At 39.3% G+C, this 25,620-nt stretch overlaps 2 protein-coding genes across 4 annotated transcripts; one reads left to right on the top strand and one right to left on the bottom strand.

Moving 5' to 3' along the window:
• Positions 1-4,290: 4,290 nt before the first annotated feature.
• On the top strand, positions 4,291-18,612 carry LOC131316616 (mitogen-activated protein kinase kinase kinase YODA-like). 3 transcript variants are annotated; one of them, XR_009197200.1, is made up of 13 exons: positions 4,291-4,450; positions 6,308-7,085; positions 7,475-8,200; positions 8,470-8,557; positions 8,660-8,722; positions 9,272-9,432; positions 9,548-9,623; positions 10,870-10,929; positions 11,015-11,122; positions 11,258-11,455; positions 16,524-16,615; positions 17,486-18,187; positions 18,306-18,612. XR_009197200.1 is itself a non-coding variant. In XM_058346049.1 (12 exons), the coding sequence occupies exons 2-12, from the start codon at positions 6,544-6,546 to the stop codon at positions 18,009-18,011; spliced, it is 2,640 nt and encodes an 879-aa protein (XP_058202032.1). In that variant the 5' UTR covers positions 4,291-4,450; positions 6,308-6,543; the 3' UTR covers positions 18,012-18,612. The 3 variants fall into 3 exon arrangements, 2 of the variants coding, with proteins under 2 accessions (XP_058202032.1, XP_058202034.1); XM_058346049.1 differs by having other exon boundaries at positions 17,486-18,612; XM_058346051.1 differs by lacking the exon at positions 4,291-4,450 and adding an exon at positions 4,584-5,747 and having other exon boundaries at positions 17,486-18,612.
• A 274-nt stretch (positions 18,613-18,886) lies between these two features.
• On the bottom strand, positions 18,887-25,510 carry LOC131316620 (short-chain dehydrogenase TIC 32, chloroplastic-like). The gene is made up of 8 exons (XM_058346055.1): positions 25,254-25,510; positions 24,259-24,490; positions 24,028-24,107; positions 22,744-22,897; positions 22,331-22,409; positions 21,112-21,199; positions 19,371-19,417; positions 18,887-19,218 (listed from the first exon to the last, which is right to left on the bottom strand). Exons 1-8 carry the CDS (start codon positions 25,357-25,359, stop codon positions 19,054-19,056), a joined length of 951 nt encoding a protein of 316 aa, XP_058202038.1. The 5' UTR covers positions 25,360-25,510; the 3' UTR covers positions 18,887-19,053.
• Positions 25,511-25,620: the final 110 nt, after the last annotated feature.

Here is a 25,620-nt window from a genome sequence, read left to right as displayed (position 1 = left end):
GTGGCTTCTCTGGAGTCCACTGCTACAAAAGCAAAATCCCAAAAACATACCAAAAAAAAAAAAAAAGCTTCTTGTTCAATTCATTTTTCTATCATTTCTAAGTTGATTTCAAATCAATAAGCGGATAATGTGTTCCTTATTTCTTTAGTATGATTTCTTTTCTTCTTCTTCGTACACCACAACCATTTCATAAAATAAACACGGGTCTCCACTCGTGGTATCTCTGTCTATAACTTTGAAATGTGATCCTTTAAGATATGATTCTGTCTTTTTTTTTATTATGTGGAGAGAGGACAAAATATAAAAGACGAAGAAATTAAGGAGTAATATATATATATATATATATATATATATATATATATATATATATATATATATATATATATATATATATATATATTGTCTGGTTGGCTTGGGAAACCAGAACAAATTGGAAAATAGTTGTCAAAAGATTCTATGTTTAACTAGTTTCACTTTACTATCATGTTTTTTGAATTTAAAATCCAAGCATAGGATACAGTACAGTGTTTCTAGTTGACAGGAAAAAAAAAAAAAAAGATTTTGAATATGCAACGAGATTTTGTAAATCTAGGGAGGAAAAGCATGTCCGTTTTGAGTAATATCCTATCCATTGAATGCTTTCTCTTAGGTTATGCAAATAAACACTATCCTTATTGGTCATATGTCATGTTATCAAGGACGAATAGAGAATCCTCTTATTTTAGTAGAAGTCGAGGACGATTGGAGAATCCTTTTATTTTACTAGAGAGAATTGAGAGAAGCCAACTCAGATTCCAACATCTAGATTATGATACGGGCAGAGCCTCGTTTGATACAACTAAACTATAAGTAACTTTTACAAGAATTTATTAAGAAAAACCAAGTAATCTTACATTTGGTAAGGTATAAACTAAGATTTATTATCTAATTTATTAGTGTATGTAGGTTTTGTAACTTGGCAATCGATGAGGACTATTTACCTTTATTTATAATGCCTATATGCAAAAACAAAGAGTTGGTCAGAATGAACGAGCTTCTTCACCTGGTATGAAAATATAACCACGAGTTTCACTGTTGCAAGTTGCATTTTTCAATAAAGTAAAGAAGTCTGAGCATAGTCAGAAAAAAAGAAAACGCCTTTCTAGTCTACTTTCTAATGAAAATATAGTGTATCATCCGACCAAGATAGCTTCAAGATACATTAACCACAAGGAAACTAACAGGAAGAGAAATATGTTGACATTTAGAGCATAAGACCGGGGTGGTAGTGTCAATCTTACAATGAATAATGACCATTTTAGAAATAAACTCAAATTCAAGGGGTCTTGCAGTGAAACCCAAATTGCTTATAGTAAATCATTGATTGAAAATAATGAGAGGAGCAATGATCACATGCACTCGGTATCATCATAAATCATACCCGACCATGTGACTGATAGTGCGATTCATCAGCTAAGTCACGAGTGATTATTCAGCAGCTTCGGGACACCGTCACGTCATGTGAACCATATTCGTTTTGGGATTTTGGGTAGTGAGTGAAGAGATAGATAGAGAAATAAGAGTAATAATTGAAAGAAAATTTATTGAAAATCGTGTGCAAAGAGAGAATCCAAAATTTCAAAACGAACATGGTCACAGTACAAGACTACAACAATGAGATACTCCCTCCGTCCCGATTTGTTTGTCCCTTTTCACTATTTGATATCTCCTACAAAATTGTCTATATATTTCGGTATATAATATTTTGTATATGCAATATGGATATTGTTTGATATATCTAGATTATGTCTATAATACGATGTTTTCGAAATTTTATAGTAAAACATTATAGTTGTGAGATATAAATAATTTTTTGAAGGACACGTATATTAAAATTGGACAAACAAATTGAGACGGAGGGAGTAACACATTAGTATTGAGTCCACATAAGTTTGTAGTGAATAAAAGAGTGCTGAGACATCACGTGACGATATCCTAGGACCACCAGATAATTTTTCCTAATTGACATCATAAGTTTCATAACGTATAGATTACTGCATCAGTGGTACGTCATAATCATACATCACCGTACGTTATTTTTTTAACCTTGTGCCACAAAATGTACTTTTTACTCATCCACGAAATCAATTTACCGTCGGTCAAAAGTTAGGGACACATCAGTTGTGTCATACCTCAGCTACACCTTTTTATATATAGGTGGGGTCCATTCTAGTGTGACCCACCTGTATGTAAGAGGGATGTGGCTAAAATGTGATACAACTGATGTGCCTTTAGCATTTTTGGTCAAAAAAAGCTAAACAGAAGAATATGGTATAGGTTTAAAGTTTTCGCAATGTCTCGTGAATCAAGATCCTCTCATGCGATAATCTCTTACGTGAAGCAAAACGGGACCGATCACGAGTCATTTGAGGATCCGAATAATTCATTTTTGTGAGTCTTGATTTGTGTAACGTCCATGCAAAAAATTAAATTCATTGGACATCGATATCCATTTGAACGAATCTATTTTGTCGAAAGATAATCAGACATGAACCATTGTATTTCTCTTCAGACAAATATGCTCAGACTAAGTTTTTGTCGATCTCCGATTAACTTGATTTCAGGCATGAATGTTAAACACATCGAGACCTACTTACATGAATAAACGGATTGTGACAATCTGACCTTGATAACTCTCATTTTGCGTTACATGAGAGACTATACATGCATAACTTGTGGACTAAACTTACTTTTTAACTGCTCAGATCATTTGATAAGATCTAAGATTTGGTGCCGAACACCAAAAGAAAAAGATCTAAGATTCGGCCAGGATATAAGTGCGATAGATTCATGACATATTGTGTATTAATGAAACCCAAACAATTGGCGAGCATGTGAGGTTATCTATCAGCATATCTATTATTCTAAGATAGATTATATATATTTTAAATTTTAAAATCTTAATTCTATTTTATTTAATTTATTTTTTAAACATAAATATCGAAAGAGTAAAAAGACTGAATGAAATTTAAAAGAGTTCAACATAAAATAAAGCCCGACAAGTCATGTCATGTCATGTCATGCTGGGCTAAGCAAGACATGATATGACTTGTGTTTGTTTTTGGACAAAGAAGCACATTAAAATAATGGTTTGACATAATATGTGTTAGTTATCGAGGTAGGTATGACATGACATGTCAATGGACAAGAAGAATGATATGATGTACATGTCCACGTCTCTCGTCTAATCAAGGCATGATATGACATGATAGCAATGGTCTAAACACGGCATGGCACACCAGGTGACTAAACAAAAAAGACATAAATTAAATATAAAAATAAGTCACATGTCACACTTTTCATCTTATCTTAAGTTATTTTTAATATTTAATTCATAAAAATTGATATGCATGATGCAACTTTTACTTTTGAAATTCCGACAAATCTATAAAAATACTGAATGAAAATGAAAGAAATTCACAACAAAATGGAGAGATTATTAACTATTAAGTGTCCTGCCGCATCGTCATGCGCCCGAACCCAAAACAAGTGTGTAGGCTTCATCCCAGGAGGATACGATGAAAAAAGGGCCGGAGATAGCACATGAGAGTTCATTACAGACATTTAATTGTATTTGACAACAAAATGAATCACAAAAGCTGAAACATTAAAATAGACTCCTGATTTTGCTAATAATTTTTTTGTTAACGTCACTCCCCAGGAGAGTGAAGTTAACAAAAAATGGTGCAAAAATACACTTGCAGATGAGTAACATTAACAAAAAAAGAAGTGACAAAATCATTTCCCGCATCAAAAATACACTTATAGGAGAATTGAGTTAACAAAAAAAGATGTAAAAACATACTTACAAGTGGCGTAAAAAAAGAGCACAAAATCATTTCCCTTAAAATACTCCCAAATCCAATAATTTAGGGCGCTGCTATTCGCAGCCCTCTATTTACTCCCATAGCCCGTTAAAAATTTTCAATTATATTCGACAATTAGTTACCGAAATTGAGATATATTTTCAGCGTCCAATTACCGAAATATAATATTTTTTTCAACAGATGTTTACCGAAAATGCATGTTCGGCAGTTGTTTACTGAAAGTTGAACATATTTTCGACATGTAGTTACCGAAATATAATCTTGTTTTCAACAGCAATTTACCGAAATGTTATTTATGATTTTTAACAATCATTTACCGAAATTTAGTGGGCTACGGAAGTAAATAGAGGGCTGCGAATAGCGGCGCCCATAATTTATTCATACATGCATACACATTTTTATTCACAACCTCTCTCTCTCTCTCTCTCATCTCTCTCTCTCTCTCTCTCTCCATACAAAATAATTTTTCACCGTCTCTATATCTTCCATCCCTGTGTGCGTGTCTGCTTTTTCAGTTTCGCTTCGCCTTGTCTCTCTACCCAAAACTGACACTGTCGCACCACCACCTATCTCAATTTCCTTCGGTGAGTCGTTTGAAGGGTTTCAGTCACTGTGCTAAGCTCGATTTCAACTACTCCAATTGATGAATTCTCATGTATTAGCTCATGTTTTCTGTCTCTCTTTCTCTATATATACACGTGTATATATGTAGTCAGTGGTTTCAGAGGAGTTTTTTCAAGAGTAAAGAACTACTGGTCTCTGTCTTTGGAAGGGCTTTTTTGGTTGAAATTTCTGTTTTATGTACTCAGGAGCTTGATTTTCCGATGAATTTCGAAAACGTTGTGATATATGAGTTTTTCAGTTTTTATTCTTTTCCCCTTAGGTTACGCTTTTCTCCTAAACACGCCTGTGGAACGTAGCTACACTTTAAGTACGTTTTTTGGGTACATGTTTGTGTGCATAGTCATTGGTCACGTTTGGGGTTTTTGTAGGTACTGTTTTTGGAGGGTTATCTGGTTGTTTGTGGCTTCAATTCAGTGAACTATAGGGGTTTTTTTTTTTTTGATTACGTAGCTTCATTTTCAGGTGAATTTCGACTAGGTTGTTAATATTCTAGGGAAATTTTGACGCTAAATGTGTTTAAGATGGACCTTTCTCCGGGTCTGGGATCTGTTTTTTTTTTTTTTTTGAGGATATAAGGATAATAAACACATATAGTATTTAGATAGCCAGATGCAAACACAAATAAGTTCGAAACCCCAAGGGCTAGTTCGGTTGGTTGGTGGGTTTGCTCTCTACACAATTGATCAGGGTTCTGTTCGGTTCTTGCGGTCAAGCCACAAGAAAGTAATTTCTTGCGAGTTTTCTAGTCCCGGCGTGGATGGTCTACCTTTGAATGTACTGGGGAGGGGATTAGGTGAGGTGCGTGTAAGTTGGCCCGGACACCCTTGATTGTCGAACTAAAAGAAAAAAACACAAATACGTTTGCTTTGAATGTTGTGATTTTTCAGAATGATTGGTTGAAAGTGCGGGTTTGTTGTAAGCACTGATTGTGCTTGGATTTTGATTTTGAGTTTACTTAGAAGCATTATTGGCTAAAGGGGGGAGGGCGGGTGTCAGGGGTTGGATCTGTTTCAGTTATAGTTTGTGACAGTGGAGCTCTATTTTGGTAGTTACGTATGAGGAAAAAGTTTCTGGAGTTACTCCGTTTTGTTGCGACTTGGACAATTTGGCTTTCTGAAGTTTTTGTTTTTGTCGGAACTTGTAAAATTGACATGGAATGATCAATGTGGAATGTATAATTTCTGGTGATACAAACATGTGCCGGTGGTTAAGATCAGGTATGGTCGTAGAGGTAGCAGGCTTCAGGCATTTCTTTTGGTAATCTTTTTGTCTCTTCTTGTAAAGTTAGGTGTTTCTTGAGTTAATTTTTTTGTTGTATCTTGTAAGATTGCTATAGAATTGTCGATACGGAATGTATAGTTTTGTGCGACACAGCACGTGGCAGTATTGGTTAGGAAGGATCCTATATAACCTTTGAATCTGAATCAGGGGAGTAGTAAATGGGGGCCGATATGCAAATTAAGAAAACATACAGAAGAATTGAATAGGTGAAGTTTGAAGACTAGGTTGCCAATCTCCTTCATAATTGTTATGTTTCTATATGTCCACATTGATTACTAGATATCATACTTGGTATCGTAATGTGTCGAACTGTTTCAGTATAGTGAACTTGTTTCTTCTCATGCATTGTCGTATAAATATTTCAAGTAACGTCCAACTATAGTTTGTTCTTTTGAGCATAGTCTAATTGTGCTAGTTCTTGTTACTAAATTGTCACTTCAGTTTATTTTTTAATAGTTGTCTGCAATATACCTGTGTATTATCCAACTGTTCTTTTTCTCCCAGTAAAAAGCTAAGATTGTGAGTCTTGCATGCAGGGTCTTCTTGTGCGCATCCTTTGAACCACCCTTGTACAGTCTGGACTGTCTTAAAAAGAGTATTTGCCTTTCACCCTGGAAATTTGTGGCGAAGGCTATTAAACATGCAAGTTCAAAAGCCAGTAACCAGCTTGATGTAAATAGATAAATAGTTCTTTAGATAGAGTCATTTGTATCTGAGATCTGAGGCTTGGAGTAAATTTTGCTTGTCCTTTCTATAAGTTTGCTGCATAATCATGGCTCCATGGTGGGGAAAATCTACCTCCAAAGATGGAAAGAAGAAAGGAAACAAGGAAACTATCATGGATACAATACATAGGAAATTTAAGATTTATTCTGAAGAAAAGTGCAGCAGTAGGTCTGCAAAATCTCAGAGATATTGCAGTGATACTGTTTCGGAAAAGGGATTCCTGTCTCATGCACAGTCGAGATCACTTTCACCTTCAACACAAGTATCACGCTGTCAAAGTTTTGCAGAAAGGCCTAATCCCCAACCACTTCCACTTCCTGGAATGCACCTTACTGATTCCATAATCGATGCCTCAACAAAACCAGGATTTGACAAAGGCTCCAAGCCATCATTTTTTCTTCCTATTCCTGTATCTGTAAATCTTCCAAACAGGCCAGATCCTTCAGATGCCTACGGTGATTTAGCGACAGCTTCTATTTCTAGTGATGGTTACGTAGATAGTGACGATCCATCTGAATCACGTCTCTTGAGCCCTCAGGCATCCGACTATGAAAATGGGAACAAAACTACTATGAAGGGCCCTTCGAGGTGAGTTTGCATGTTTATTGTTAGTAGTCAAGTTGTATTTTCTAGTTAGTGCTCCGCCTATCCCTTTGGGTTTGTTCATTTTTTGACTTTTTGATGCCCAACTTGTTTGTCCATTATTAAATGTCAAATAAAAACTGAATTCCCTTTTGCCCTTTTCTCTTCATTTAAAGCGACATGAAGGTCATTTTTGTCAAGTTGAAATTTGTAAATCGAAATGAATGTTCCCTTAATAAGCAGGGTTTGCCAAATTAAACAAAAAACATTGGAACGTAGGGAATATCATTGTTCAGTTAAGGATGTCCTTGTTTATCAGCATTGTCATCGTCTTTCTTCTGTTATCTTTTCTGTTCCTTCTGTAACTAACATAATAATTTCTTCCTCTTCTGAAGCGAAAAGCGGGAGCAAGACCCTGCTCCCAACCGAAAGGCCTCAAGGGAGATGTTGAAGCTAGACAATGTGTTGTTGAATAACCAGACTCACCGTACCTCGCCTAAGAAAAGAACTCACTTGCCAAATTTACAAATTCCTGTACGTGGTGCTGTCTGTAGTGCTCCAGACAGCTCGATGTCAAGTCCTTCTAGAAGTCCAATGAGAGGATTTGGTCATGAACTAGTGATGAACTATGGTTACTGGGCAACAAAGCCCTACCCAGATGTAGCTTGTCTTGGGTCTGGACAGTGCTCTAGTCCAGGTTCAGGTGTCAATTCTGGGCACAATTCAGTTGGAGGAGACATGTCTGGACAGGTGATTTGGCCACACAGCAGGTGTAGCCCAGAGTGTTCGCCAATACCTAGCCCAAGAATGACAAGCCCTGGGCCCAGCTCCAGAACTCACAGTGGTGCTGTCACCCCTCTGCATCCGCGGGCTGGACTGGCAGTGACAGATACACCAGTAAACTGCTCTGATGATAAGAAGCAACAAAGCCACCGGTTGCCCCTTCCCCCAATAACAATCTCTAACTCATGCCCCTTTTCACCTTCATATTCAGCGGTGGCATCTCCACTGTCAAGAAGTCCTGGCAGGGCAGAAACTCCAATGAGCCCTGGTTCGCGGTGGAAGAAGGGACGGCTGCTTGGCAGAGGCACATTTGGACATGTGTATCTTGGTTTTAACAGGTTTGTATTCAAAGGGGTGCATTTCACTCTTTCTTTTTTGTTCCCAGTGTCCAATATCTATTGTACATATTTTTCTCCCAGTTGGCGGTACAATTTCTGGGTTTTACGATATACTCATTATTGGTCAGAGGGCATTCCTTTGTTTCGTAAAGATTTTTGCTATTGTGATCTCTGCATTTGTGCATACTTGCTTATATGACCTATTCTTTCCTCTGGTTTTAGCAAATAGTTATGCATCTCTGACTTTTTCTTCATTGCCTGGTCTGCAGTGAAAGTGGTGAGTTTTGTGCAATGAAGGAGGTGACACTATTTTCAGACGATCCAAAGTCAAAGGAAAGTGCACAGCAGCTGGGACAAGTAAGGTTTTTGGGTAGCTATGTTGGGATTATCAGCTTTAGGAATAAAATTATTATTTTAACTTGAGGTTAAAACTTCATGGTTGCAATTTGTATTCGACAGGAAATTGCATTACTGAGTCGCTTGTGGCATCCAAATATAGTGCAGTATTATGGATCTGAGACAGTACGCTTTTTGTGCTCTTTGTTGTGGTTCTGCTCTTCATTTTCATAGTCTAATGTAATTTTGTTTGTGAGGGTGTGCCATTTAGCATTTCATTTGTGAAGCTCTTCACTGCTAAAATGTGTCACGTGTCTTCTGATTTTTTTGGGTACCGTCCTGTTTTTGTAGTATATTGTGCTGACATGCATAAACGGGTATTTATGTACATGCGTGTCTGTGCATATATAATGATGCTTGAAGTGCTTTATTTTATTATCACTAGTAGTGAATTTTCTGGGCCACATGTAAACTTTCAGGCTGCATGTCTCTGTGATTTTCATCATGAGGAATATTTGTTTTGTAATTGGCTTTTCCGTTTCTAAAGTTTCGAGATAGAGGCAATGCTGTATGTTGTGTTCATGGGTACATTCTCAATGCTTTAGGATTACTTCTCCTATACCTATATAAAAATGCTACATTAAGTGTTGTCACGTGGTAATGTCTTCACTTGAAGTACTATTGAATCATTAAAGGGCATTGACTGTTGTCGATGGCTATTTGTTCTTTCAACAGATAGATGACAGACTATATATATACCTGGAGTATGTATCCGGTGGTTCCATCTACAAACTTCTTCAAGATTACGGTCCATTGGGTGAAATAGCTATTCGTAGCTACACTCAGCAAATATTGGCCGGGCTTGCGTATTTGCATGCTAAAAATACAGTTCACAGGTGATTCCTAGTTCGTGTTAGTTATTGTTTGCTTCTTATTATGTTGTAGTTGCAATAATTTGTTTTTCAATCATCTCAGATCAGTTATCTCTAATTATCAAACTTTTGCCTTCAGGGACATTAAAGGAGCAAATATACTGGTTGACCCCATTGGCCGTGTAAAATTGGCAGATTTTGGGATGGCAAAACATGTAAGTGAAAACAGCTTCTTATATTTCCGTTTGACCAAAAAAGAGAGAAAGAAAACAGCTTCTTATACCTCTCGGATGCAAATGCATGTTTGAACAATAAGTTGGGTCGCCAGCATTCCATCTAAATGAAGGATGCTGTCGCTGTTAGAAAATTATATGCTGATAATTGGTCATAATTTATCCTCCTCAGTGGATATGAGAACTATGGAAGTTTATAGCTGGACTTCACCCGTCCAAGGATTGATGAAGGATTCACCCATTTTACTATTTGTCAATTGGGCATACTATCATTAACAGTTAAAATTGGACAAGCAAATAAATACACCGTGAAATTTAAAGAAAACGTGAGGAAAGTTAGTAATCTTTCAAAACACGAGGAGTGCATGCAGCGTGCATATTGTACAAGGTAATATAATATGTTGACTGATGTGAACTTGAGGCTCTAATTTCATGAAGACCCATGTGCACCTGCATCATGAATAATTTTTGCAAGTTACGATTGTTAAGGTGTGTATGGGAAAACTTCTGTCTTTGTATAGCTAATCTGGATACACAACAATATTCCACCTGGTTGTGAGTGCCCCCTGTCTTGGTTGGAAACCAATTCCAGAGGAGAAATTAGAAACCAATTTTGTATGCATGAAAGATGAAGCGAAACAGGTTTCAGGGTGAGCTTGCTTTTCTATCACGAGGGAGGGAGGGAGACCCTTGGGTTTCAAGCTTATTTAAGTGGAGATGCTACTGGAAATGTAGCAGAGGTGTGTTTGTAATTTACACCTTTGCGTAATATTCCTAGCCTATTTTGTTCCGATTAAAAGTAGATGGCATGGTTAGTATACGCAACTGATCTTGTTGAAGTTGGTGTTTGTAACACAAAGACTATATGCTGTATAGGTAGCAACAATTCTTGTTAAGTTGACATTTGCAGATTGTATGTCAACAGTGATGTGAATGCCAATCTGTATGCATGGCCAATTGAGAAGTTTGGAATAAGATTCCTTTTGTGCGTTAGCGTGCACACAAGCGCGTGTGTATGTTGGGGGTGAGGGGTGAATAATTGCATACTTTAGGACCATCATGTGATGTGCAGCTGGTGATTGTGTAATTCGTTTCTGCTTCTGTTAAAGTTCTCATGTAGTGGAAGAGGGGTACTTGTGATACCTGCTGTTTATACAAATTGTAACACTTTGTGCCATCTTTGATGGAACTGTATTCCTTTGTCTCCTTTAATCATACTAATTTGCAGGTTACAGGACATTCCTGTCCATTATCATTCAAGGGAAGCCCTTACTGGATGGCACCTGAGGTTAGCATTGTCAAACAATAATAGGTTTTCTTGCTATGCTGGACAAAGTTTTTGGGTAATATTCCTTTGTGCATTGCTTGTTCAGGTTATAAAACATGCAAATGGCTGCAATCTGGCTGTGGATGTATGGAGCCTTGGGTGCACGATTTTGGAGATGGCTACAGGGAAACCACCTTGGAACCAGTATGAAGGGGTTAGTGGATCTGAACATGAAAGCTGGAAAGCTTAGATTTGTTATTTGTTATTTTGCATAGGCATTGTTGAGTCACCGATAGCTGACTACTGCATGATTTTGTGTTGTATGCTATGTCCTGTGCTTCTTTAAAAGGTTGCAGCCATGTTTAAGATTGGAAATAGCAAAGAACTTCCTGCAATCCCGGAGCATCTCTCGGATGAGGCCAAGGACTTTGTGAGGCAGTGTTTGCAGCGCAATCCGTTACACCGTCCTACAGCGGCTCGGCTTTTGGAGCACCCTTTTGTTAAAAATGCTGCAACTTTGGAGAGACCGGTTCTAAATGCTGACCCGGTATGACTAGCCTTTCGTTTTTGCGTACATGTCATTGTCTGATCTCTTTCCAGCTTTTCTGCCATATGCCAATAATTGCATTCATGCAAACTCTAACTTGCATTGTTGGGAAAAGAACTGTATTATTGCCCAGATTCTTTTTTTCTTCTTCACAATAATGGATCAATAAATGTTATGTACCTTCATGGTGTGTGACTGCTTACCTTTGGCACTATTTCTACAATGTGCCTGCTCTCACACTAAATCTTGCCTTCCTATGCTAGGTTGCGCGAGGTTTTACCACCATAATGATGAAGTGGTACTCGCGGCAGCATAAACATATGTTTGATTAGCCCAACGGTTGTGTAGCTATACTGTTGTGTAGACGATGGTGCCTCTATTTCTTTGGTGTTTTAATCTCATTTGGTTCTTGTTAAAGCATCCAACTCAATACCAATTGGCAATGAGTGGAGAGGCTACCTAGGCTCATATACTAGTTTTGGAGGAGATAATTAACCGATGTGGAACAATTTTCAACACTCCCCCTCATGTGCGACCCGCGACTCTCCACGTTTTGGAGGAGATAATTAACTGATGTGGAACAATTTTCAACACTCTCCCACACGTGCGACCCGCGACTCGTACGTGGAGAGGTAAACAAACGATCCATAACACTTGGATCACAACAGACAATGGTGCACTTATGGCACAATCAAGGGGGAACAATTTCTCCGAAAACCTAGCTCTGATACCATGTTAAAGCATCCATGAAGAACGGGTTATTTCGCAAAAAAAAAAAAAACTACACTTCCTGAGTTCTTTATAGCTGTTACTATAACGATGCAGCTTGTTAAAGAGCACATAGAACTTCGATAACGCGACAGGGCAGCTGGCACCTTGGCGTAACTGACTGCCTTTTCAACCAAAAATTTCAAATCCACTGGGTCATCCATCATCGCATCCAGGTGTCCTTCAAAAGCTTCGTTGCATAAAATCACCTTCTTAGTCTTCAACACCATTATTCCATTCTGAAGATTACCATGACCCAAGTTGTGATCATGGTAATGGCTCAGCTGTGTTAAGATACTTTTGGGGAATTTCACCCAAGCAGACGGCGGTTCTCTCCAAGCCTCCCGTTTTGCTAAGCTCATTACTTCCATCACTCACCTTTTTCCAAAGTCTTTTGCAAAACAAATTTCCAAAAAATACCAAGAACATCAAGAAAAATACAGGAAACTTAGAACTACATCTGGTTCTGATTTCTTGCATTGTTCCATCGTTTTCATTCTCCAAATCCATTCAAGAAGCAAGGTTCTAGTTAAAAGAAGGTAGAAATACTTTCACCCTCCAAGCAACGGGCTGTTTTCCTTCCTTCTGAGGGAGGTCACTTAGCCTACTCTAGTTCTTCATACTGGGTGTGAGGTTGAGTAATCTTAGTGTAAAAACAAGAGCAAAAAGATCACAAAAACAAATTTCTGCCTGTTGGAGGCACTCCTGAGCGCTCTACCACCCCATTCGTTTGTGGACGATAGACAGTTGAATGGTGCACTTGAATCTTGAATTCTTCGAAGAGCTCTAGAACCTTCCCTTTAAAGTGAACCCCATTATCTGACACAAAAGCTTGGGGAACCCCGTATCGATAAATGATGTTCTGTTGGATGAAGTGAGCCACTTGGACAGTTGTCAACGTCTTGTCGGAGGCGGCTTCCACCCTCTTAGTGAAATAATCGATTGCCACCAAGATGAATTTGTGGCCATTAGAAGTTGTGGGAGTGATCTTTCCGATAACATCAATGCCCCAGGCCGAGAATGGTCAAGGTGTTGCCATAGAATGCAGTTCTGAGGGCGGCACATGGATGAGATTGGCATGAGTCTGGCATTTGTGGCACCTGCGCACTTACTCAATACAATCTGTTTCCATGGTCGACCAATAGTATCCCAGCCTTAGAACCTTCTTGGCAAGCATCATCCCATTCATGTGGGGTCCACAAACTCCTTCGTGAACTTCCTCCATTATCGCTCTCGTGTCATTTCCGTGCAAAGATTGGTTCGGCTCGAGTCTCAGATAGATCCCGTCAACATCTTTGATTTGTGGGTAGAAATGAAACAGCCAGCAGAAAATCTGAATGGGGAGCATCCAAATGAGTTAGAACCGATCCGAACCTCCATCTGTCAAATGGGTGAGCGAACCGACAATCAGATTGCCCAACTCATGCTCATGATAACAGGGGTGGCTCGTCGACTTCCCCCTCCTAATCTGGAACACCAGCCTCATGAAAACGAGAACCCTCAGAACCCCGAGATGGCAGCTAACCTTACCAAGATCACTCAGCTGGAGCAATCGGTGGTGAGAAACGAGAAGATCGCCATGATCGAGTTTGACATTAACAAGCTGTGCTTGTTTCCGAATGCTAAGTTGCCAGAAAAGTTCAGGCCCATTGCTTTGCGAAGTTCGTTGGGATGGGTGACCCAAAGGCACATTTGACCGGTTACATTGGGGCTCTCTTCATGTGGGGCGTGGAGAAGGACGCCGTGTCCCAAATGTTCTCTCAAACCCTCGTGGGCCATGCCTTGTGCTGGTTCACGTCCTTGGATGAAACAAAGAAAAGATCATGGGAAGTCATCTGCCCAGCTTTCATCGCGCACTACGATTACAACATCCAACTCGAAGTGACCACTTGCGAGTTGGAATCCACTAAGATGGAGGCCAAGGAGTCCTTCGCGGACTTTGTTAAAAGATGGAGGGCAAAGGTTGCCCAAATGAAAGACAGACCCGCGGATAAGGATCCAATCCGGATGATCATCCAGAATCTTCAACCAACATTGGCCAAGCACATGGTCATGGCGCAAGCATGTTCTGACTTCGAGACGTTCTTCGACATAGGCTTGGCCGTCGAAAAGGCAATTCATCTCGGCATTCTTAATAAACCTGACCCCGTTCCCAAAAACAAAAAAGTATACTCCGGCAACAACAACACGTTGTTCGGAAATACCCACTTCACCAACCTACCTTCCACTTCCACAAACACCACCCAAACCGAGCCCGTGAACTAGATAGCCACCCAAAACAACCAGCCCAGATCACAGTCTTTAGTTTGCTCCCAGTTCTTGGCACCTCTTTCTGCGGTGCTCGAGAAGTTGGTTGAAAGCGACATCCTTAAACCCGTTGCTCCTACCCCTCTTCTGCAAAAACACCCGGCATCCTATAATCCCAATGCTTACTGTGCTTACCATACCATCAAAACGTTGGTCATCCCACCAACACTTGCTTTCGACTTCGCGACGCCATCCAGGACCTAATCGACAACAAAACCATTCCTACCCCACCTCAAAAACGCAACATTGTTTCCAACCCACTACCCAAGCACCCGAATCCCCAAGCCAACCACATTTGCATTGAGCCAGCTTTCAACCCCAGCCTCTACATCATCCCCGAAACCCAACCAAAGCCAACCGTCGAGATGCCAACTGAAGACATAGTCTGCGCAGTTGAGACCCTGGATTGGGAGCATGAGATGAGATGGGGTAGCGTGATTCAAAAACCTTCTTGGAAGTGGAGAACCAAGCTCTATCTGACGGAGTGTGGCCTGTTCAGCACATTCCTTGTGCTCAGGTGGAAGAATTGGAAAATGGTGCCTGGAGGCCGGACTGGGAAGAGATGCAGGCAGACCCATTGGATGGATATTCTCTTTTTGCACTGTACTTAGAACTGGAACCGGTCGCTGACGAGGATGAATGGGAATGAGAACCTGAACCTGCTGGCTGGCACTGGATGGCCGATGAAGACCCTTTGGATGGAACCGCCATGTGCCTTCTATTCCAAGAAGAGGAAGTACAAGAAGGACCTGATCTACCTGATCTGTTGGATCCCCGTTTACTCTTTCAACTCCCTCGCTATAAGACAATCGACGCCATTGAAGAAGATTTGGAAATTTTCGATGACGCCTTGGAATACGTGTATGGCTCGCAATCCTACATCATCGATGAGTCCCTCCCGAGGCCGATCGTAAGGATCCCCTCCAAGAAGAGGAAGTACAACATGGACCTGAGCTACCTGATCTGTTGGATCCCCGTTTACTCTTTCAACTCCCTCGCTATAAGACAATCGACGCCATCGAAGAAGATTTTGGAAATTTTCGATGACGCCTTGGAATACGTGTATGGCCCGCAATCCTACATCATCGACGAGTCCCTCCCGCGGCCAATCGTAAGGATCCCCGATGAGCCCCATGTTTCTGTACTGAATTCTGAAGAACTTTGCGAAAAGGCGGATCTGGTAAGCATTTGGGTAGATGGTGAAGAGTTCACTGTCAACAAGGCCATGGTTGATGAAGGACAGATCAAAAGTAACAACTTCTGAGACTTGCTGGAGGAGGAAAACCTTTGGAACACTATGAGAGAGAGAGAGAGAGAGAGAGAGAGAGAGAGAGAGAGAGAGAGTATTGTGGCTGCTGAAATTGTTGCCCCTCTCCGCTACACAATTTTTGAGGCGTTGAAATTAAATGTTGATAGTCCGAGGGTATCAATCGTGTATCGTGTCTGTTCGTCTTTTTCGAGTTCAAAAAAAGATCTTAAAGAATACGCTTTGATATATGACTTTGAGACGAAGGAAGAGGGTAAGAAGTATTTCTCCATATTGGGGGAACTTCGTGGAAATCAGATTTTCAACCTCCATTTTTTGACAGCCCACTATACGCTTTGTCGTGCCCTTGGTCCGTTTAATCTTTGTAGTCATTTTCAAAGATTAATGAATTTCTTTGGCCTAGACAAAAAAAACGGTTGTGTAGCTATACTTAGGTACAGTGAGGTTGTGAGTTCAACTCCAGAGGATTTTGGTACACTCGTTGCTGGGTTGGTTTGGGGTAGGGACAGACATAGTGTAATATAGCACCTTCTAATATATGCTGGAAAAAAAATATATGAAAATTTCTCTCATTAAACGTTGTGCCGTTCTATTACTATGTATGAGCTGTTTTCTGGTGTCCTGTTGAACTTCAATGGATCAGTGTCTTCATGTAATTCCAATTAAGTTCTGCTGTGCTGTGTTTTTCCCTGGGTTAACTGTTTGTTGAAGTATTGATGTTTGTAGGGTATTGGACATACCAAAAGCGTATCATGCATGGACCCAGAAGGAACAGCTATTCATCACCCCAGGCGTTCGAAAACTAGTTTGGGATTCAGGTCTCTCACTCTCTATATCTCTCACATACACGCGCACATGAGGCCGTCTATCTGCAAGCATTATATATTTGAATTAATAATGTCTTGTTGCATTTTGATTTCTATTGATTTAGATGTTATTCAATATGTGCATGCTGGTTCCTTTTTATTGATGTAGCAATGGGAATATAACTTGCTAGTTGCTATTATCTCAACATAAGTTGTCTTACCTCATTTATTGCAAGGTTGATGACTATTATTTTATGTCAATCAAACTTTTCTGGTTTTGCTATCACTATGCTAAAAAACGTAGGTCAACTTTTGTCAGGTTTCTATAAATTCAGAGACTGATTATTTATTTTTGCGTTGTGCTATGAGTACCGACGGCCGGGGAGGGATTTCGTACCGACCGGCCGTGCCGGGCCGTCTCCGGCCACCGGACGGCCGATCCGAGCCGTCCAAAAATTCTAAAAAAAAAAAACGAGGGGCCTTACGTGGGAATCAATAGCATCCGAAGTGTGTAGGGTGCTTGATCCGAGCACCTCTTTTTTGTGTATATACACGTATATACATATATACACGAAAAGGGGTGCTCAGATCAAGCTCCCTACACACCTCGGATGCCGTTGATTCTCGCGTTGGGCCCCTCGGTTTTTTTTTTTAGAATTTTTGGACGGCTTAGATCGGCCGTCCGGTGGCCGGAGACGGCCCGGCGCGGCCGATCGGTACTAAATCCCTCCCTGGCCGTCGGTACCTATATCATTTCTGTTTATTTTTAGCCTAATATGTATGCTGTTTTATGGTTAAACACAGCCTATCGTCGTTGTAATCGTCCTAATTCCTAAGGCGTTTCTGATGAGATTTGTTGGTCACATTTTTTGCTATTTCCAGTGATGCCCATTCTCATGTGCCAAGGAACATATCGTGCCCAGTTTCTCCCACTAGGAGCCCTCTTCTGCATTCAAGATCACCACAAAACATGGGCAGAGTTATGTACAATTCCCCCTCTCCAATTTCCAGCCCTTGCACCCCATCTGGTTCATCTACTCCTCTCACTGGGGGTAGTGGGGCCACTCCATTTCATCTGCTAAAGCAACAAACCCCCTTGCATGAAGGCATGGGAACCTTTGCGAGGCCCCAAAATACCCTCCCCTTGGAAGTCAGTGCCTCTTATCATGACCCTAAGCCTGATCTATTTTCCATGAATTCGCAAACCCCTCATGCTTTCCGGGAATTGGCTTCATCTGAAAATGGTTTTCCGGGAAATCAATTTGGACTATTTGTCCAAGGGGACACAAGGAAACCATATGACGGGCAGTTGGTGGCTGATCGCGTTTCCCAGCAGCTCTTGAGGGATCGTGTGAAGTTGAACCTTAATCCAGGTTCTCCAATTCTTGGTCGCACCCACGGAATGTGACTTTGAATGGTCAACCGCCTTATCAGAGCTGGCTCCCAGGCACACATAGTCAACATATCAAACAAATTGGAAACGTAGGAAGAGAAGCTATAAAGCTTTCTACATCCTTTTGCAACCTGAAATCGAAGGGTCGAGGTTATATAACATGACCATAGCTTTTGATGGTAATTCCCTTGGTAAGTAATATATAAAGGTTTCGCTGCAGTTTGGTTGAATTTCTGATCCTATTTTCTGGTAACTACTTTTTAACATCTTGGATGTACATAACTGATATGGGTTACTTCATGTTTTCAGAAAGATGATCTGTTGGGGCTCAATCATCAGCTATTCGTTGCAGAGAACAATTAGGCATTTGATGAAACTGTACATTTTGGAGTAGTCATAGATAGAGGAGAGAGCACAAAGTACCTTGGAGCTTTTGGCCTCCATTTACTTGTTTAGTGCTTTATTTCTTTTTTCTTCTCTTTTGGTCGGTGGGGAAAAGGTGCAAGGAAAATAGCGTGTAGAAAAAGAAAACAAAAAAAACTTGGGCACTAATGCAGAGTCCTGATTTCATTGTGAAGGCAATTTTTGGAAATGTTAGGGCTATTGTGTTACTTTGGTTTCTGGTCGCTCAGGTTGCACATTTGTACTGCTCTTCGAAATGCAACATTTAACGTGGAACATGAGCTGCCGACACTCATTCCATTGACCTTGGACCATTGTATCATCTTTAATTCCTCTACCCTGTGATCACCACCTCGGACGTCCCGAGGTGGGTCCAAGTGAGAGCTAGTTTTGTCCCTGCATTTTTCTGACCGAGTTGGGGATAAGAAGCTACATAATGGGGTTGATTATGAGGGAAGTTTTCTGAACTTAGTGATATAACCAAGTAATGATGGTCGGAATTGTATGCTTCTATATATGCTGTGTTTCATTCAAGCTAACAAAATCAAGTACAACACCACTCTAGGTACTGAAGTATAACACCCCTAGGGGTTCATCAACTTAAGAATCCAGGAAAGTTTCAAAGGCTTCACAGAAATCAATTCAACAAAAACTGTCATTTGGAATCGGTCAAGGTCACGCTGAAGTCCCACAATTTCTTTGCCAACTCTTCATCCTTAGCCAAAGCACTTGGTTTTGCTAGATTGCTGTCTGAAAAATACTCCCCGCTTACCCCCTTAACTTGCGGATGCAATGCCACGTAGCACGTGGTTGCTGCTCCCTAAAACCACAATGAACAAAATTAATTAGCAAACCATGTCACACAAATGTCCCAACAGACTGCTAAGCGACTTATTTTTCTAAAGAAACAGTCTTGTCTTTTTTTTTTTTTTCCCTAAAGAAACATCGTTCTGCATCTTAGAAATAACTAACCTGTGGACAATCTTTCATGAAATATTTAGCAACCATGTTTGCCAAGCCTGCAAGCAGACAGAAACCAAAACATTAATTTACACAAAATTGAAATTCATTCAGTAGAAGATGAATTCATGAGTTTCAACTACCCATGGCTTTATCTTGGAGATGACCTCTCAAATTTCAAGCATGTTTGTAACGTGACTTCCCATACCCTTCCCCAAGCCCTGCGGTAGCAGACAGGACTAGGAGGAGCCCTGTGTACTGGGTAGCTCTTTTTACTATCCCTAATAAAAAAATAGGTATGGTCCATATGGAAGCTATACATTTAAACCACCATCGAATTTATAGAAGCTTTGGTTTATATATTCTCTTAAAGTACCGACTCAAGACAATAATTTTTTCCCCTCATTTTTTTTTTCGAGAACTGCCTAAGATAACATGATTCTCGCATGCGATTGAGTCCACCCCCGTCAAATGAAGGAGCGCCTTCTTTTTATCCTTTGAGGACTGACCTCTCTTCCCCTCATTTTTTTTCTTTCAAGAACTGCCTAAGATAACATGATTCTCGCATGCGATTGAGTCCACCCCCGTCAAATGAAGGAGCGCCTTCTTTTTATCCTTTGAGGACCGACCTCTCTTCCACTTTCCACTTCCCTAAGTTTGTGGTCATAAGATATGTGTCTCATGTGATCGTAGGCCACCCTTGCATTTACAACTTTCACGGCTAGGGCCTTATTCGGAGCGACTATTGATTCACACATAAAATCTTTCCATATCACTACTTTGAGCATGTGGTCCCCCCTTCTAGGGATCCAAACCATCTACCATGCCTTTCTTTGTTCATGGATAGATATTCTGGGGTCATAGGCGTATAAATTCCCTAAAAAAAAAAAGAAGAAAGAAAAAGTTTAATACCCCTCGTGTATATTATTACCTTTTCAAAATGAAAAAGAAACAAAAATGAAAAGCTTAACACCCTTCTTTTGCTTTATCAAAATGAAAACGAAAAAAAAAATAAAAAATGAGAAGGTTGTCTTATTCAAAACCCCAATCATGACATCTATTCTCTTCTCTCCACTTCACACCTCGAAACACACCGTTCTTATAGAGAAAAACATGTTTTCACATCTTCTAAACCAGAGCATCTAAGGCGTTAATTTACCCACTAAAATATCACTGGTCTCTACCCAAGATCCTAGCATCACAATTCCAACTTTGTCTAATTTGCTTAGTAAATTGGTAGAATCCCAGCCCGTTTTATTGAATTCAATTCCTACACTGATGAACACTTCATCCATCCCAATTTGTTTATCACTTCAACCATTGCAGAACTCTTAGATAGAATGATTTTCTATCTCATATGCATCTTATTTGATAAATCTCAACTATGTTTTTTTTTTTTTTGGAGAGCTGCATCTTTACCACAAACAACAGGAGGCCAGGAATAAATCTCAACTAGTTCTATGAGATAAGTTCTCAATAAAATACATTATAATTTGCATGATAAATAAAGCTTTCTTAGTTGCACGAATACCAAAATTGACATACAAATTGGGACGGGTGAGTATTAGTGCAAAAGCAAGGGTGCAGCAATGCATATGCAAATTAGGAAGCCTGAAAAACGATCCCAAATAAAGGAAACATCTCTGCATCTTGGCTCTATATGGAATTGAGCAACCACTAATCCTACAAATATGTATTCAGAAACATGCTTTAAGAACAATAGCCATATAGGTTCAATCATTCAGAGATTTACCATCAAGAATGCTATGGTGACGCAGAAGCTTGGTGGTGGGAATGGCTCCTGGATGAAGTGAATTAGCAGTAATCTCCACCCCTTCTTCCTGGTTAATTGTCAAAAGAAATCATCCATTAAAGCTTTTAAAGAGACAAGATTTTAACAAATAATCATCTTTACATCAAATAGTTACTGGGTCACTCCCTCTTTTCCAGGATTGAGGCTTTTGCTGGTTCTCAACTATGAAGAACCGACACTCCAAAAGGGCACCGTATCCACATATTGAACACGGGGACACGGCTTGGGGACACGTATTGGACATGGCGTGTCCAATAATTATTATTATTTTTTGATAGGGGACACGCGAGGGACACGGCTGGGGACACAGCTGGGGTCAAAATGTAATATTTTTAATTTTTTGGGGGTTAACATGAAATTATTCAAAAAAATTGGAGTCAACTGTAATTATGCCTTTGAAAAAAAAATATACAATTAGTGAAATTACTCATATACAATGATGGTTCATAAAAAAAAATTATGAATCATAATATATTTTTATTTATTTATTTATACACGTGGTGTGTCCCCCGCCGTGTCCGTATCCCCATTTTTTTAGAATTGCCGTGTCCCGTGTCCGTGTCCGTATCCGTATCCGTGCCACATAGTTTCTCACAGTTTGGCAGCCTATGGCTGTAGCTCTTTGAACAACTTAATCCATGCAAATGGTACTAATAAAAAATAGGCTGTTTCCTAAGTGCAACAAGTGGTACTATGGTAACCTTGAGAGAATTTCATAGCACTGGTTCTAACGGTTCTCATTTTTTCTTTCTTTATCCATTTTAACTGTATTCCTTCCACAAATGTGTATCATAGCCAACCAAATGTCCAATTTCTGGTCCTTGTTTCATAACCTTAAGTCCTGAGACTCTGATAAAAGTGGAAAGTCTCAGATATGCATACCCAAATGCAGACAGACACACATGAGAAGAACATGGTTCAAGTAATTGGCAGGCACAAAAATTCCATTATATTGACATTTTCAATTATAGAAAGGAAAAAATTCCGTTATATCTCAAATTCTCAACTATAGAAAGGAAAAAAGAACTTCTGTCCATTGCAATAAAGCTTGGTTACCTATTAATAACAAGACCTTGAAGCTGCACAATTTGCAATAAAAAAGCAACCAACACTGATATCAATTTCTTGGATAATTGACTAAGAAGAATATATTGGTTACCTTAAAGCGCTTTGCCAGCTCATTAGCATGCAATATGTTAGCAAGCTTTGATTGTCCATAGGCAGATATGGGGCTGAAACTGAAACATAGAAAGTGACAACGAAAATTGTTTAGAGCAAGTGAGCTCAACGAAATCTAATCAGCAGCTCAATTCAGAAAGGGCAACCCTATAGCCAGAGAAAAAATAATGTGAAAGGACAAAAGTGTCCCTCCAATTCATACATAATGTTTGATTTGGACGGACCTTCTCTTTCATGAATTTTTAGACAAGTCAACTGTGCTACCTATAATCTAAATACAAACCATGGTACGCTGCGAATATGGAACAATTAGAAACAAATAATTCCAACCGGGATTAAAAACAAATAAATCAAAACTGAAAAGACAAAGGAAAAAATGTTGTTCATAATTACCTAGATTCATCATTGATTTTATCAAAACGAACCCCTTCACGGTATGCATACCGATGACCCTCTGATGACACATTAACAATCCTTCCTTCTTTCTGGCTTTCACGTGCTGTACTTTTCATGGTTTCCAACAAGAGATTTGTCAAGAGAAAATGACCTGCAAAAAGTTAAGATTTATCTTTACATAGGGAATGCATGTTGGTATACATCTAACAAGAGAGTAGGATATAAATTTAGTACCTATCGAGTGGAAAACAAAAATTGATAGAACGAAACATAAGTGGGACTGAGCTTCACAAAAATCATCGACAGAAAACTAAACAAGACTTGTTGGGCAATTCCAATTTTAGATAAACTGTCACTCTCATTTACAGATGCTCTTAACAAAAGCAATAGAATAAATAAGTGACAACATCCAAAGATAAGAAATATATTTTCAGTTTTCAAGAGAGAGATTGATAGCAATCAATTATCCCTATTAACAGTAGATGAAATAACTAAAAGCAAACAATGGAGAAAAGAAAAAAAAAAACTAGATGGTTGAGCCAACAAGGGGAGAATTAGGAGTTCTAGAGACAAGACGTTAAAAGAAACCAGATGGGATTTGGAAGATAGTAGTCCTTGGAGATTGAAAGTGAGAGGTCCCTCCTTAAGTAAAAGCTAAAAGAGAGTGCACTGACAAGGTCCAAACTTAAGTAAAAGCTAAAAGAGAGTGCTTTTCAAAGTGACAGAAGGATAGGAATGAAGACCATTAGGAGCTACAAACAAGTCTCCAAGGAGGCTTACAAAGGTGTAGGAGTGTGAGAGTAGTATTTAGTATTTCTTGTTATTGTCTAGTATTTGTATGTTGAAAGGGTAGTGTAGTCTTTTAGTCGTTCTAGGGTTTGCCTATATAAACCATCTTAGCTTTGTGTGGTCTTCGTTTTACTTCTATCCAATTTCTTTCAACAAAGTAGGAGATGCTCCATCTGCCCGCTTGTAGCAGAGGGGATAATCTTTAAACTCTTACAAAACTGCAATTATGCATTCATCGAATACTACTATAATGAAGCTATTAAAGAAAAACAAATACTACTGCAATGAATCTAAGTTGGATTATAAGAGAAATCCAATTTGAACTTGAAACTCATCTCTTGCTAGTTGTTATAGAAGAATATAGAAAAGAAACCATTCTTGCAAACCTTTTTATTTTTTGGCAAGATTCCTGCAAACTAATTTCCAACATTGTATAAACAAATTTACAGCATCAGCAGCAATTAAAAAAATCCAATGATTTATGCTTCTTACCGATATGGTTAGTTCCAAACTGCAGTTCTAAATTGTCTTGGGTAAGCATGAAAGGTGGAGCCATAACCCCTGCATTGTTACTTTCAACAACAAACAAAATATTTCATTCCTTGTTAAGTTCAAAAGTAAATTGGTAGAGTCCATTACAAGTCATGTACTCCATACATTAAAAGAGGACAGAAACTGAGCTAAATGAGACAGTAACATATTCAATTGTTTCATTATTCTTACACGAGGAGGTTTAAAGGAAGGCCCGAGGACTTGTATTCCGAAGCAAATTTCCTTACAGATGCCATTGAACCGAGATCTAATTCCATAACATCGAGTTTAGCATTTGGGTTTTCCTTAAGTATAGCTTCTTTGACTTTTCCACTGGTATCTCTATTTCTAACTGCCATAACTACATGTACACCACGCAAGGCGAGGACACGTGTAGTCTCTGTGCCAATACCGCTTGATGCCCCTGAAATTGGACAAGTATAAGCAATAATATCGGATTCGTCCAACAATGAGGTTCTGAAGTCAACACCGGAGGAATAAATTCCAGTAGAACTTATTTCTGAAAAGACACCACTTGATTCAGTAGAACTACGAAGTACAAGGAAACTAGGTAAATATACCTCAGCAAAACAATTTTTATGAATCACCAAATAGTATGGTGGGGCATTTTTTTTTTTTTTACAGAATAAGTTGGCCAAAACTTTTTATAATCACACTAGCTCTTGCCATCACTCTTCACCGAGTGTAAAGATTTCAGTGACTTCAAATTATGGCTTTCCCCAGGTAATACCTGGGACGACATTTATATGACACATAAGCCCAATAAAATTAGAAGTCTACCCACACTAATACAAATAGAATGGAATAACGCCCATGAAAGTGACCGAACGTGGCTACAAATGGAGCCATAACCAAATCAAATTGAACCTTAAGTTCCAATCAATTGGGAGTCAACTGCATGAACCGGTAACAAAACTCACACCCAAATGAGAAGTACAGACGTAGACGTGGAAACCAATCAAAGATTCAACACCAACCCGTTATATATAGGAAGACAAATCAAATTGGAAGATAAAGTCTAGTAACCTCTCATCATAGCCGTGTTCTTGAATCAGAAAGGCATAATATAGTAGATACTCCAACAAACCCACAAACCCATCAAAGAATGATCCAGCACGTGCATACTTGCACAAATAAATGCCAGAGAGAGAGAGAGAGAGAGAGACCTGTAACAATGGCAGTGAGGCCAGTCCCATCAATTCCTTGAGTAACTTCCTCAGCTGTAGAACAGGCTGAGAACCCAGAAGGACCTTTTCTTCCAAAAATCCACATTTCGCTGATTTGATTCGATCCCCCCACAAAACCCTAATTTTGTACTACTTCAAAAAACTACTGTTGTGTTGTATACACGAGAGAGAGAGAGAGATCCGGACCAATGTCAAATACAAGGACAGATAGTCCGTACTTTGAATTCAGGGTGCGAACATTAATTTCTTTTCTTATCTGAACATTAAATATTGTTATGTATATAATACAAGGATAATATATGACCTGTACTAATTAATGTTACATTTTTTTTAATCATCAAGAAAT

This window comes from Rhododendron vialii, chromosome 2a (assembly GCF_030253575.1).
Source record: "Rhododendron vialii isolate Sample 1 chromosome 2a, ASM3025357v1".
Classification (NCBI taxonomy): Eukaryota; Viridiplantae; Streptophyta; class Magnoliopsida; order Ericales; family Ericaceae; genus Rhododendron; species Rhododendron vialii.
Note: the sequence above shows the minus strand (reverse complement) of the source record. Positions and strands in the feature narration are given on the sequence as shown.

What these genes read in the sequence shown, in the direction of transcription:
- LOC131316620 (XM_058346055.1), bottom strand. Translation starts at nt 25,359, where the DNA reads ATGTGGATTTTTGGAAGAAAAGGTCCTTCTGGGTTCTCAGCCTGTTCT. An exon ending in GTTTGGAACTAACCATATCG is followed by an intron (nt 22,898 to 24,027) that starts GTAAGAAGCATA and finishes AACTTTTTGCAG; the next exon opens with GTCATTTTCTCTTGACAAAT. An exon ending in TCATGAAAGATTGTCCACAG is followed by an intron (nt 19,219 to 19,370) that starts GTTAGTTATTTC and finishes TTGTGGTTTTAG; the next exon opens with GGAGCAGCAACCACGTGCTA.
- LOC131316616 (XM_058346049.1), top strand. Translation starts at nt 6,544, where the DNA reads ATGGCTCCATGGTGGGGAAAATCTACCTCCAAAGATGGAAAGAAGAAA. An exon ending in GCTAAAAATACAGTTCACAG is followed by an intron (nt 9,433 to 9,547) that starts GTGATTCCTAGT and finishes TTTTGCCTTCAG; the next exon opens with GGACATTAAAGGAGCAAATA. An exon ending in AAAACTAGTTTGGGATTCAG is followed by an intron (nt 16,616 to 17,485) that starts GTCTCTCACTCT and finishes TGCTATTTCCAG; the next exon opens with TGATGCCCATTCTCATGTGC.